General features: G+C 34.2%; 1 protein-coding gene across 5 annotated transcripts; it reads right to left on the bottom strand.

The window, feature by feature from the left end:
- Window positions 1-206: 206 nt before the first annotated feature.
- Window positions 207-14719, bottom strand: LOC126916074 (longitudinals lacking protein, isoforms H/M/V). 5 transcript variants are annotated; one of them, XM_050721438.1, is made up of 6 exons: window positions 13740-14719; window positions 12801-13154; window positions 12346-12699; window positions 11567-11696; window positions 4643-5199; window positions 207-3853 (listed from the first exon to the last, which is right to left on the bottom strand). In XM_050721438.1, exons 2-6 carry the CDS (start codon window positions 13110-13112, stop codon window positions 3596-3598), a joined length of 1611 nt encoding a protein of 536 aa, XP_050577395.1. In that variant the 5' UTR covers window positions 13113-13154; window positions 13740-14719; the 3' UTR covers window positions 207-3595. The 5 variants fall into 5 exon arrangements, with proteins under 5 accessions (XP_050577395.1, XP_050577398.1, XP_050577396.1 ...); XM_050721441.1 differs by having other exon boundaries at window positions 4643-5196; XM_050721439.1 differs by lacking the exon at window positions 13740-14719 and adding an exon at window positions 13530-13564.
- Window positions 14720-14795: the final 76 nt, after the last annotated feature.

Raw genomic sequence — 14795 nt, 5'->3', positions numbered from 1 at the left:
TTTGCTTGAAAGTTGTACAAAAAAGTCCATTAAAGATCCATTAATAAACATACATGTGCAAATCTATTCGTTTAATTTGCATTCAGAAAAAACAATAAAAAAGATACCAGAACTTAATTCTGTCTCGAAGCCGTATCACGATCATATCTTCGAAATAAACAGAAAAGACGACGATACGTATACCCATAACTGTCACTACAGCCATGTTGGATCACATTCTTTTTATTTTAACTTACGAACTTACGTCGCTAGTTTTACATAAAATATACTTAATCGATACAACTGCGCATAATATACTCGTGATGCCGAGAAAAAATATATTGCACGTATGCTACATTCTCTGACGTCTTATATTTTACTTTGTATAGTGCGCGAGACATCTTTGTGATTGCAGAACGTAGAATATCGTAACGCATCCTTAAACAGGCTGAAAAATACATTTTCTCTTGTACCAAGCTCTTTCTTTCTGTCTTAACAAGCGACACGGTGTATCCATTGAAAAACAAAAAAGATTCTTCTAAACGGAAGAACGAAATATTTCCTCGATATCCGTCCTCCAATTTATATTACAATGTCTTTCTTAAAACAAACTTAACGCATTCATTCTCGTACATCGAACCGAAAATATTCGTTTATCTGGACAAAATTGCATACGATGCACACACGCGCGCATACTCTCGTTTCGTGCACGTTTCTTTCGCGACAACACGAAGTCACGTGCCGCGTCTTTCATTTTGTAACAAATATATCTCTATACATATTATATGTATCTAATATAATAGAATTTCTGCGAATGGCTGCAAAATATTTCATTTTCAGCAAAGGTTCAAAGGTTTCAAAGACACGACTCCTTGCTCTCCTTCGTTCGTAGAAAACTATACTCTTTGTTTCTTCCTCTCGCGTTTTTCTTTTTCTCTCGACGAACGCGACGATTCCGTTGCTTCTTGTCGAAGCAACCAATCGATTCTTCCGTTTTGTTATCCTACAAAAAGTTCTTCGAATAAATGCAGAAAATACACGTTTCACTGGAAACGAAGGCTCGTTGGAGATCTGCGACACGATAGCCAGCACGCAGACCTCCCTTTAATATCAAAACGATCAGATCCCACTGTTTCGCGAATATCAATGTATAAAGTTCCCTTGGAACCGGAAGTCGACAGAAGTACATATGTACAGTTAAGCCATCAAGTTATTTACACGGCCACGAATAAATTAATTGGTAGAAACAAGCTGTAGCCTGTTTATCTATTCAGGTCCCATAGTCATTACTGCATACAATTTTAATTAAGATCAGTGTATAATATTTAAATAGTATAAGCAAATAGTACGTGTATTTTTATTTGCTTACCTTCTTTAAGTACTCGTATTTTATTTACTTGTTTTTATAAGTATTTGTATTGCACATTATATATATAATATTTATATTTGTACGTATATGTGTATCCAAATGATTATACAAATGTCGATTTTGTTACAAAATTTGCTCTTTTTCTCTCGTTTTTAGAATAAGAAAGAGACAATATAATTAATTGATTATATATTTAATTGAATATTCAACATGGTCAAACGGCCTTGAGTAACCAGTTGCTCATAAACAGGCTACAGCAGCGAGTATTTATGCAAAACTACAGTGTTTCAAATAACCAGAACCTTATATAAAAGTCTATCGATTCTTACTTCGCAATATTTCCTCTGATTTCGAAAAATCTATGTGATTCGTTCTGCTTATATGAAACAGCCTGTACACTTCTAATCAACTTAGAAGTTCTAGGAGAACGACGTCGGGTTCCTCTCGAGTTCACAAAAGAACGACAATTAACATATAATTAAATAGCAAACAACTGTTGTCCTTGAAACTCATCACTTAGATTAATTATATACGATATGGTATAAATTACACAATTATAATTTAACGTATAATTCACAATTATACCCAGACGTTCCTTTTTCTCTCGAGACACGGTAGAGGACAATTTTTGATGCAATGAAGAAGGTACGACAGAGTACAAAGGCGAGGAGAAGAAGGATAAGCAAATATCTGGATATTCTTGGAGGGAAAGCAGGATGCTGCTCTAACGGGATTCAACCGTGGCTTCGTTTCAATTCCCGGACGTAAAACCATCGTTCCTTCGTGTTAATATTTGCGACGCTCGGCGTCGTCAAAGCCGCGTCTCCTGCTGTTCCAAGCCTCACAGATATCTTCCGTCCAAACACACTCTGTTTACTTCCTGAGGAAATTCTTAGACGCATGTCGTGAAACGAGCAATACAATTTTTAATTAAGAGATCTGTGGACGAACGTTGCCAGCAGATAGAATCTCTCGATGACGCAACATGTGCGTCATTGCAGGAGCGATCATTGGACGATGTTGTTCTTTCCAAATGACAATCTACTTCGATCGTCGATTTTCTGGTCTGTTAAAGGAGAAATTTAGATTTGGATTAATTAGGTAAATCTCAAATGATTTGGGACTTAATGTCGAATCGAATAAACCGTGTGGGTTGGGATTTGTAGAGCTGCACGTGTGTTTGTGATAGCTCAGATTAAAATTCAGGTAGCTTGGCTTGATCTTCCATGAGTTAAGCTTGAGTTTTTCTTTGCTGGATCCCATAAACCCACGGTTAAGTTCTTTATATTAAAGTTCGATTGGGATGTGTTCAAGTTAAAATTAATTGAACTTGATGGGTTATTAACTGTTGGTCTGATCAAGTCTCAGTTTAATCCGTGTTAATTGGATTTAATTAAGTGCACGTCGATTAAGTAATATTTCTACTTGTCAAGTAGAATCTATATTTTTCTTGTATGTTCTTAGTATGCAGCAAGTCAAAAATTCAGAACTAATGTTTCATTATTCTAGTAAAGACTTCCATTGTATCTTCCTGTGTGTCAAATTGCCCAAGAAAGATAGTTTCTTTAATTGTACGATTGATAAGGAAACGTGGACTTTTTTCTTTTTTAGAAAATTAGTTCACTCAAATGTCTATCACTAGAAATAAAGATTGTTTCAGATTAGATAAAACAGTGAAACTATTAATACATGCATTTCTCAGACGAAAATTATGCATAAAATTTCTGAAGCCAGTAACAAGAGACATAAATTCAATTTCACTTATAAATTAGATTAGAGATTATTTTTCCTACTGAAAATAAGTTGAAAATAAATCAGAGAATTAATTTACAACTGCCCGTGTCGTTCTAATAATATCCTTAGGAACTTTCGTTTTCAATTCTTCTTCTTTGCTTTCATCTCCAAATATCGTTTGATAAGGCAAACAACAATGCACAAAACAGTGGACAAAAATGATTTGTTATTCCAGGTCCTTCAGGTTCTTTTAAACCTTCAATAGTTAACTTCCCATGGTACTTCCATCGTCAAGGTTCACAAACATCGTACAACAAGGTGTATCGATGTATACAAAGACAGAACTGAACCTCGACGAAGGGACAAAACTTAATTCGGTGATTGTGAATCACAAATCGAAAAATTCTTATTCAAAAATTCTTATTCTTATTCAATTTGTGCTTCTTGTTAAAAGACACACACTCAAAATTGACGTGTACGATTCGAAAACCCGAATTTACAGACGTAAACGCGTTAAACTGAACTGGTTTTCGGCAAAGGTTTCAGCTTCAACTCTCGTCGTTGCTCGTGGTAGTCTTGGAAACAGGGAACGATGCAGAGGTTGGCTTGACATTCCGGACAATGATACTTCGTTTTCCTTCGAAGAGTCCTCCCATGAGCATCTATCGTGTTCCAGCAGTGCTTGCAACCCAGAGCTGGTCCTGGCCGTAACACTGGACAGTGACCGAATCGTAGGTCTCCTGTGTTCTCTCGAGACTCTCTGCCCGTCGTCTGTAACAAATTTATACTTTTTTATCAATTAGTTTTGTAATTGCTCCAACACTTTGTCTATAGACGCCTGCCAATGAGAATCATCCCCTCGGAACATGTAAATGAAGAATTTCTATTTGAACTAAAATTCTTTTCACTTAAGCCATAAATCATACATATACGTACCAAGGAGGTCCAATTTTTTAATAGCTCGATACATTAATATGAAAATGATAGAATAAAGTAAATACAAATAAATAAACATTACAAATCTTCAATTAAAAGTAACCAAAGTATCTTCTCAGAAAATACTTTACAGTATAAATAAAATATCTTTCTTGAAATTATTTATACAAGTCCTCTGCGTTTATTAAGCCTTATTATAGTTTTACCAAACTCTTTCTTCCTAAACGTCGCAACTTTAGGATGCCCTCGAACGATCAACATATATCGTTAATATTTCAAGCTTCTCAACTGAGAGGATCGATACATATCGTCAATACAATATCGTCAATATTTATTGGCAAATTACATTTTCGTTGAGAATCTTAAAATATCAACAATATGATTGATCGTCTGTACACTCTAACGCTTAAATCCTAATGCTATCACCTAACAACTGAACTGCGAATGTGTATGCTTCATAGCTTTATAAGCACAACTCAGGGAATCTAACTTACAGAGAAATTTGTTCCGCTCGCTAAGCAACGTATCAAGTACGTATTATACTTTGAACATTCTATATGTGTGCGCTTTTAAATCCTTCGTAAGTGCATAAACATCCGCATTCTACTATTAAATATACCATACTTGTGGAGATGAGGAACTCCGCCTAAGTTCCGTGGTTTTCACCCTCAAGCCAGATGATGTGGACCCTGCGGTAGTCTCCGTAGTAGTTGTAGCGATAGTTGGTTCCTCTTTGATTTCCTCTTCCGTTTTAACAACAGGCGCCGGTTCCACAACGATCGATGGACTGGTGGTCCTCCTGGGGAACTCTGGGTTCGAGTGTTGCCTGTGTATCCAGTAATTCCCACTGCTGGATTGTTGCTGACTAGACAAGAGCGGATGAGAGTGTTGCTTCATCAAATAGGATGGCTGAGGCACGGTCAACAGGTTCGTCGAGGTGGTCACCGTTAACAGACTAGGCTGGTTCACCAGAATCGGTTGCGGTGGCGACGAGATTCTCGTTTCCTCCCAGCTCTTCGACGTCTGTGGCAGGTTCAACGTCGGCGCCGTCATATAGATAGAAGACGAGACGATATGAGGTGAAGATGTCTCGCTGTCTGGCGACAAATGATTCGATTCCTTCTTCACCCGGGGCTGACGCAACAGACGACACCTCTTCGGGCCTACCTGCTTACAGACTACTGGAACGGAAAGGGAAACGATGTTAGAAGTTGAGATTAGAGGTGACATGGATGAAAGTGGACATTTAAAACAAAATTTCTTGAACTTTTTCTTTAAAGCGTCGATGATATTTTATACGCGGAGGAGGGGATAATTTATTAAATGCGGTAATTGTGGCGATTTATTTAGTAATTAGTTATTGGCTGAGTACTATAGTTTGTCCATCATAATTATAATGTTATTATCTAACTTCTTGCATAGGATAGTCTAATTAAAATAAAATAGATAAGAAAGACTCGATGTTTTGTGTTTCGAATATATTTTATGAACAGTTTGATAAAACGTACCGTAAAATTTATTGTGTAAAGTAAATTTCATGGAATTTGATTTCTAGATATATAAAATTTTGCTGCGAATATAGAAACTAATAAAGTTGTATATAAACGATATACAAGATCATAAGAGGAATGAGAGAATTCAATGGCCATGAGTAATTGAATTAATTTTGAACAAACTATAGCACTGAAACTACCGAACACTCACAATTAGGTGATAGTGGTTAAAACGTGCTCTTTGTGTATGCAAACGACAAAATTTCATCAATATGCGGGCACAGATATTTCCTGCTGAAAGAGTTAGATGGTGGTTCGCAAATAAAAAAGTTTATTTTTTATACAGGAAAATCGCTACATAAATAAAGATATAAAAAAACGGATATCTTACGTGAACAGAGTCGTAAGCCTGGCCAGAAACAACTTTTAATTCATTCTTCCTTCACGTGATTTATTAAAGGCGTTATACAATAACATTGACACATCAAAACTCGACTCTCTGCATATAAAATTCGGTACCGATTTTAAACTAGTTGCTTTTTTTACACCTCACTTATTTATTCTGTTTTTCTTTCTTTTTTTTTACGAAGTATCAATGTTTAAGATAGTGTACATTACGATCAACATTTTCTTTAACATTTTATATTCATCTATCGCTTTGTACAGACGTTCGGAACGAAAACAGGAAACAGCGAGACGCGCTCGATTTCCGCTAGAAATGATTAGTCGGTTATCTCGAGTAGTCAATTATCTTCTAATAAAAGAATTTCATTGAGATTTCATGTCATCGATGTAAAAATTTCGGAAAAAACTTTCCATTCCTACGTACATTTTACAATTCAACTATTTTACAATGCAATTACTTTATGAATTGATATTTTCATTATTAGTCTAATTTATAGAAACGAAGACAGAGGAACAAAAATTTGCAAATCTTTTTGCAAATCTTTCGTTATTTAGTTCATGTACGAGTTAAAAACGTGAATCTCCAACTCTATTAAATGCCAAGTACGCAAAAATGACTGATAGTACTCGTTCGTACAAATAAACATAAAAATTATGTTATGTACATTGTCGTTAAAATTCATTTGCGACTATTTAAATGCTAAACAAGAAGATAGTATTCGTTTTAATTCTAGCGTCGTAATATAATATTTTCTCGCTTCAATGGAACACTTATAGATCATTCTCTCTTTCTGTTTAAACATAAAATCAGGAAAATTATTATACAATTAATTTTCTCGAGAAACTTTAATCTTTTAATCTTTAATCTTTTTTTTCGTAGTAAAAGGAATTAGAAAATCGAATATTAACATTACCTAAAATCATTTCTCCAAGAAAATTGAAACAATTCTCGAACCATCAATGACAAGTTGTCACATCGTACACATCTATTTTTCAATACATGCATTACTTTGTTCTATTCCCTTATTCCTTTCTTCTGCTCTTTATGTTATACATGTAATTGTACGTTAACAGATCGACGAGTTAATCAGGAAAACGTTTGTTCCCGCGGATATTGCACTTAATTACCACTTATAGGCTACAACATCCTAAATCAATCGCAACTATATATGTAAATAATATTGATATTAATTACATACTTAAAAAAAAAAAAAAACAGATAATTCACCAATGAAAATTGCGATAAATTTTGATGAAATTGAAAAAAATTAAATTGTACATTTAATCCTTCGTAAATATCGGAGAACAATACGAATACGTTAAAAAATTACCTGATTTTCGGTCAAAACGAAAGACAGTACAAGAACTTCACAGTATTTGTACTAAAGTGACCCTGCACGCTAATAATCGTGCTACTATACCCTGTAGCCTGCTGCCTCTATGTACAGGGTGTGCTATAAAATGTCTCATTCGATATACAGCAATGTTTTAATGATTACCAGACGCGATGTTCCTCCCAAATGCACGAAAGTCATCCCCACCACTGGGAGCGATAACCCTCCTCAACAGATCCTGGCATTCTCTTTGACACATACCGCTAAGTTCGACGACTAAGTATAGTGTGACTTGATCCGAATTCAAATATCCACGAAACAATAAAAATATCCACAAAACAACTAATTTAACAATGGTAATTGTTAATTTCTGATTTTTTGAAAATTGAATGAGTATTTTGAATAGGTATTTAAATATAAGTTAATGCCATTAAATAAATAAATATGTTTCAAGTTGTATCGTGTTTGATCTTATTTCAGTCAGAAAAACCTGACAATTGATAAAACTTTTATTCATAAAAAATTAAAGATAAAAATATTTCATCGTTATGTAACTTAAACCAATAGATATGTTTGTTTCTTTTTCTTCTTCTATCACTCGCATTATCGCCCTCTACATTCGACAAAACAACGCATCCGTATCTATACTTAGGATCAAGTCCCGTAAATAAACGATAATTGCAGGCCGTGTCACCTGATTTTCTGGCAATTATCGTGTCATTACAGTATTGCAAAAACAACGAGAATTATATTTGAATTAAATGTTACATGATATCGCAGATACAGCGGTAAACTACTTTTTCGACTGAATCACCAGGATTCACAGACATTTTCTCCACTTCATAATTGAATTAACCTTACAATTATATATTTTATGAAACACCCTGTATAATAGAATTTTTTAGGCGGAATAATCCGTCGAAAATTTTGAACAAATTCTTTTAGACACTGCAACCCTCACAAAAACTGTTATACTTGTTACAAAAAATATAAACGAGTTTAGATATTCTTTACAGATAATTATGATCCGTCAGAAAATGTATGCTCATTTCCAACGTTTGCAAATTAATTGTAATACATGTATTGACGACGCATTGCGTTTCACTCCTCGCTCGTACATAAATCGTTAATTTCGTAGGATGTATTAGCTACGAGTTTTTTAATGTGCAAATACACGTAATATATTCTTGATCTATGTTTCACTATCGCTACTTTTATTCACTATGTACAAAAATGTCGCGGCATGGTACAGGCTAAAGTTGATAAAAAGCGAAATAATTCCGACGTATCTGCGTAAGATTATTCCACCAACTTTAGATTATATCGATATTCGTGTGAAGACCGATCGTGCATTGATAAAAACGTGAAATTAAAAAAATCTTCGATAGTTCGCCCATAAATATCTGAAATTACAAACTAGCAAGTATATGCCTTCAGTACATGGTCGTTCCTGCACTATCACATTCGTGTGTAATTCAAATTTCAAAAGATACGATTTAAACTAAAGGAACCTGTTCCAAAATTTGTTTTCTTTTTTCTTTACCTTTCGCCGGAACTTCCGGGTGTTCGACGAGAAAGAGTTGCCGTCGTCCACTCGTTGACTCACAATTTATTATTCTAATTGATTCCAGCGAGTATCTGATGAAATTATTTATTTAGCTCTTACACGATCCTGTTTTTTCAAAACAGTGACAAGATTTCCACTTCTTTCTAGGATTGAACCAGCCAGGAAAGAAATATGTACAATCGTTAAGAATTACAAGTCAACGAGCTCCAGCAACAACATTTCCCATTATAATATACATATATCCATAATGTAAAAAATCTGTAGTGTATAAACTATGATATACTGACGTTTCCAGTTGTTCGAGATCATTGCGTTAGTCGGAAAGCACTTTTATAGATACGTATGAACTAGGCAAAGAAAATATCTAAAACTGTATCGTTTCTCTTCATTTAACGAGAGAATACGCATTCTCTTTTGGATGAGTATTGCCGATCTAAAATTCTTCCTCCACACGCTTGTTCGGTAGTTAATACTTTTCAAGCTCGTCTATACAAGTGACCGTTGGTATCGGCGTGTCATAGCCAGTGGCTCACATCGCGTTGTAGTTAACGCCGTGTAAATTGATTGGCATTGTAGTGCTGGGCAATGCGTAATCCGTATGCCTGCTATCGATGTAACCACTTAACATCGTATGAGGACTATGAGTGGTTAGCATGGTATGCGTGCTGTGGGTATTGTGTGTACTGTGTGGGGTGGTGGGAGGGCCCATGGGCGTAGGACTCTGCGAATTAACCGGCTGCGCCGACGGGGCTGGCGGTGGTGAGGAATTCACTTCTTGCTTGACCCTCGATTTCAAGCTCGGTCGATTGTTTGGGTAACCACGCTTTTTGTATTCCAGCCAAAGTGTTCGATTGTTCACGCCGAACATCCTGGCTGCTTTACAGAACCCTATACCGCCGTATCGAACGGCGTCTAACGCCCTGATAAAATTCTCGTCTGCCTGCGGATTTGTCGATCGTTTCCTTTTAATTGCGGTCTGCGGACTGGCGCAAGGACTCTGGCAGTTACTCGGGCACTGTGCCGACGGTGATGGGCCGCTCGACGATGCGTGCTGCAATGTCCCGTGCGAGGAGTTCGGATAATTCGTCAGGGCGCAACTGGAACCAGTCGTGCTGGTACCAGAGTACTGATCGCTGATGGTCGAAGAAGCTGTTATTTCGGGCGTGGTAAAAGCTGATGACGCTTGGATCGACAGATTCGTTTGACACGAGGACAGAGCGAAACGTGGATATGTATGCTCCATAATAGTCCATTGCAATCCTGTGGAACAGACCGGTTCATACTTTGGTCAGAGCACAGGAATATTATTTCGTTAATGGCAATATGTATGTTTTTATATTGGCGCAAAGATAAATACTAATTATAGGTGTATATTATATATATATATATATATATATATAATATATTATATATATATATATATTATAGATAATACTTATGAGACGTGTGTTGCCTTTTCAAATGGAATATTTAAAAATCGAATAGATAAGGATCTTTAATAGGCAAAAAGAAATTAAATATTCGTGTAGTATAATAAAATCGTGATTATTAAAAATGTATTGTTCACATATATATATATATAGATATAAATATATCGAAACCTGATAGCGGTAATGTGTTCGTATGATAATAACAAATAAAATAGGCAATTCGGCAATAATTGGCTTAATCGTAGTAATTAGACTATAGAATCGGAAGAAGATATCTAATTGAAATGAAATGTATTGCTTTATGCTACTATGTGTGTAGGAAAATAAAATAAAGATGCTAAGCTGTAAGCAGAAAAGAATGGAAATATATTTGTAAAAATTTGTGTGGAAATAATGGTATACATATGGGAATATTAAGAATAGAATATCGTGGCATGGCACAGATACATTTTAAAGCACATTTGTTATACATATTTTTGATATAGGAAAATGTGTCCAGCTTTTTATTACACGAATTAAAGGACAGAGTAAGGCACACATACACACTTGACAATGTTTAAGGCCCGATTTTACTGTCCTCTAAAAGAACATTATACATTGTGTGCTATGTATCTGTGTACCATGATGAATTTCATGAATGAGACTAGCCTTATAGAAATTTGCACTACTAATTATGATCTTTTTTTCCTCTCAACTTTCGCTCTATTTTCATGTCAAACGTCTGTTGATTTTCCTTGTGCAGTACATTTAAACGCATCTGTGCCAGCATATAATGTGTATAAGTATCATTTGTTCGCATGCAATTTTGATACCCACCACGTTCACTATAGATTGTGTTTCGCTACTAAACTACTAAGATATTTGTGCGAGAGACAGATACATCATGCATATTTAAAATTGAATTATTGCCGCTTGTGCATAAATAAAGAACAGAGTTACCAAATATATGTACATATATTTGGTAAAAATTGAAACAGTATTTGAAATATAAGCAATCTTTCTTTCGGACAATCTGTAAAATCTAATTATTAATAAAGGCCTTAATTTTTAAGATATATATCTTTACATGTAATTAATTAAAATAATCTATATTGTATATTCTATTTATATTGTATATACAAAAACTATTCCTAATATTGTTTAAAATTACCGCTTATGATAAACTTCAAGTATTTTTTTATTAAATATATTTGGAAGTCTTAAAGTTCCTTCTTATATTATTTTACAATATATGTTATAAATATTTAAATATAGAGATCTATATCAAATATCTTAAAATAATCTCAAACTAATTGCACACATTAAGGAAAGTTACTTACCTTGATGTGCGGGTGGTTGTGAAGAAACTGTACTCTGTGCAACATTTCCTCCTGATTGTTGACTCACATCCTGTATTGAGCCATCACTTTGTGCAGGGGTTGTTGCCGAACTATTCTCCATGTTACTCATCTGAAATGAATAACAGTTTTATGTTTTAATACCTTATATAAAAATTAATTATGATATTAATATATCAATTAATAAATATAATATTTTATATTCTTTTTATATATAAATACTTTAGGAATAATAATATTTAACACATTCAATACCATGACGATCACCGGTAATCGTCACTGAGCTTTCCATTTACGTCTCTGAAGATTGGAGATTCTTTAAATTATTTTAAAATATGTATAACACATTGTTACTTATACATTCCTAAGATTAATATTAGTTTTTAATAGTATTAAGAAAGCATAATAAACAAGGTGCATTGGTAGACAATGTAACACTGTTTTATTCATGAACAATTTTTAAATGATTACATGGGCATATTGCGATGAACCGCATTAAAACACGGCAAGCAATAATAAGGGTTACTAGTACAATCTCCACAGAATGTGGTTACTTTTTTTGTGCGATTTTTTGCAAATTCTCGACCAAATTTCTTCACATTTTCTTCATAGCATTTTTTGCATTGTCGTCTAGTTTGTCGTGCGCTTCCATCTTTGCTTTGTATTTCGTGGCGCTTATAAGAAGTGGGGACATAAATGACGTGAACGGAAAGTCTATATAAATACGCATTGCAATGAATATGTTAAACAGATATACTTACGATCGATATTTGATCTTCATCAATACTTCCTTGAGATTCAGTACTAGTATTAACAGGTCTTCTTAGACTTTCACTACCTTCTTGCGAAACTATCAATGGTTCTGGCTTTACGATATTCGTGGCAACTAAAGTAATTTCATTCATTTCTTCTGGTTTTTCACCAGATCCAGATGTTGATCCTGTCGATGATTTCCTTAATCTCTTTCTACGAAAGGATGGTGATAATGGAGAAGGGCTAGGTGAACAAGATTCCCCACGATCTCCTCCTCCAGGTTCGCTACTACCACTTGGCCACTTGGTTAAAGAAGCAGTGTGCATTTCTGCGAGTCCTTTTATTTTTAAACTCTCTGCAGTCTATAAAAAAAAAATACAAGGAAAATTATACCAAATTACATTATTACTACTGTAATAAATATAAAAGATACCAAAATAAATTCTGAAATGTTTCAAAATACCTTTATGATAGATGGTAACTGATCCTGTGATATGTTTACTTCACCGTAGTACATAAAGTCAACCATGATTTTTAAGTCAGAGAATTTTACATCCTTTAATATGACGATTGGATGTTGACAAGGATTCACAGTAAACAATGACTGAAAATATGTGCTGCATGCAGACAAAACAACTTTGTGTGCCTGAAGGTGTCTGCCTTCAGCAGCTAATGTCACATCCACCAAAGTCTCATTGTTCAACAAATTCGAAAACACCGAAATGAAATTTGGTTGATGATTGTTCCACCGCAAACAGAACTGTTGCATCGACATCACAGCAAATAGTCGAATAACTTCCAAACACTGTAACTATATCTGTAAAATCATTGTTCTCTTATTTACCCATAATGAAATATATAAATGTGAAATAATATCCATATCATATATCATTAACAAAATTCATTTCACGAGATTTCCAAAAATAAACAGTAAACAATGTTGAATAAATTTCTATCAACCTCCACAAAGATAAAAACAAAGAAAACAAGGAGCTTGTGATAAATAAAATTATTGATGAAAGTTCATGTTAGTAATTATAAACATCAAACCGTCGTCAAAATGTATAATTTCCTTTACGTGGAACACAAAATTATTAAATAACCTGCGATGAAAATACAATTTATCTGCTGTCGTAATTTAACTGAAACGAGCCACTCGATGACGACAAAAACTCGAATCGAATTTACCAACCTATGTTGCGAAGAAGCGAGTTGTCATTTCTAAAAAAAAAAACGTAGAAACTACTCGTGCAATTGTTAAAATTTATCGCAAATGATTTTTTAAGAAGATAAAAGAAAAGTAAGACTGTTCAACAATACGATTACAATCGCTTAACACACAACAAATAGATATAGACTCGTGAGGATCGCGATAAAAGGCAGACAGAGCGAAATTGCTCACTTTCAGTCCGAACAGGGATTCCTCGACGATAATATCGTGATTAACAGGGTATCCGCTGGTGAACACGATGCACTCCGATATCGAGATTGTTTTCAGTGTTTATTAGGAAAAACAGTGTTCGCTCGACACTGCCATATATTCGACGAAATTTTCCACAACAGACTGAGCGGTGACGCTTGTGTAATTCACAAATGACGTCATAGGCGAAAAATTAAGATACCACGTATGGCGCGCGGTAAACTCCACAAAAATCACACCGACAGATATGTTGATATCGTGAGTAAATTTCTCATACAATCGACAAATAATGAGATCTTATCAACGTGCGTCCTTAGAAAATCTAACTTGATCAATATAGCGACCGACTCAGAGTGACATCTATCGAGGATCTGTCAAAAACTACGTTTCTTGCATCTTTTGAAATATTTTTTCTTCTTTTCCTCTCTTTTTTAAGAATTGTACATTTTTGAATGATGATAAGACAGTATGTACGATTATGAAGATACAAGTTTTTATGGGCGTTTGAATTTTTATTTCGGAGTGATTCAAAGTTTTTTAATATTGGAAAAATTCGAATAGCTTCGAACATAATTCGATGAAATTCTTGAATTTTTAAGTTTTGAGTGCGTGAATCTAGGAAATCATAGATTATTTATGAGTAACGTGTTTTAAATAATAAGATATAGAAAATAAGATATAAGAAATTATATGTAGACTGCGGATTTTTGTGTATTTATGCGAAATTTTAAATTACAAAAATGTACAAAATGCACGTAATATGCAAAAACATAAAAACATTTAAAGTGAAGTACTTGTTATAATATTTAATAGATCAAATAAATTTTTACGTAGATTACATTTCCATACTTATGTTAATAAAAATATGAACTTGCATAAAAATCCGCAGTTCCATGATATGTATGTATAAGTTTTCAAAATTATTAAAACTTTCGAGGCTTATGAAATCCTTGAAGGCTCGACTACAAGATTGAATTTTTTTAGAAAAATTCGAAATATCAAATTATGTTCGAAGTAATTCGTATTTTTCGTCACATA

The sequence above is a fragment of the Bombus affinis genome, chromosome 5, assembly GCF_024516045.1.
Source record: "Bombus affinis isolate iyBomAffi1 chromosome 5, iyBomAffi1.2, whole genome shotgun sequence".
Classification (NCBI taxonomy): domain Eukaryota; kingdom Metazoa; phylum Arthropoda; class Insecta; order Hymenoptera; family Apidae; genus Bombus; species Bombus affinis.
The sequence above is the reverse complement of the archived record's forward strand: the minus strand, read 5'-3'. Positions and strand labels throughout refer to the sequence as shown.

What these genes read in the sequence shown, in the direction of transcription:
- LOC126916074 (XM_050721438.1), bottom strand. Translation starts at nt 13,112, where the DNA reads ATGTCGATGCAACAGTTCTGTTTGCGGTGGAACAATCATCAACCAAAT. An exon ending in AGTTACCATCTATCATAAAG is followed by an intron (nt 12,700 to 12,800) that starts GTATTTTGAAAC and finishes TTTTTTTTATAG; the next exon opens with ACTGCAGAGAGTTTAAAAAT. An exon ending in ATGAAGATCAAATATCGATC is followed by an intron (nt 11,697 to 12,345) that starts GTAAGTATATCT and finishes TATTCATTTCAG; the next exon opens with ATGAGTAACATGGAGAATAG.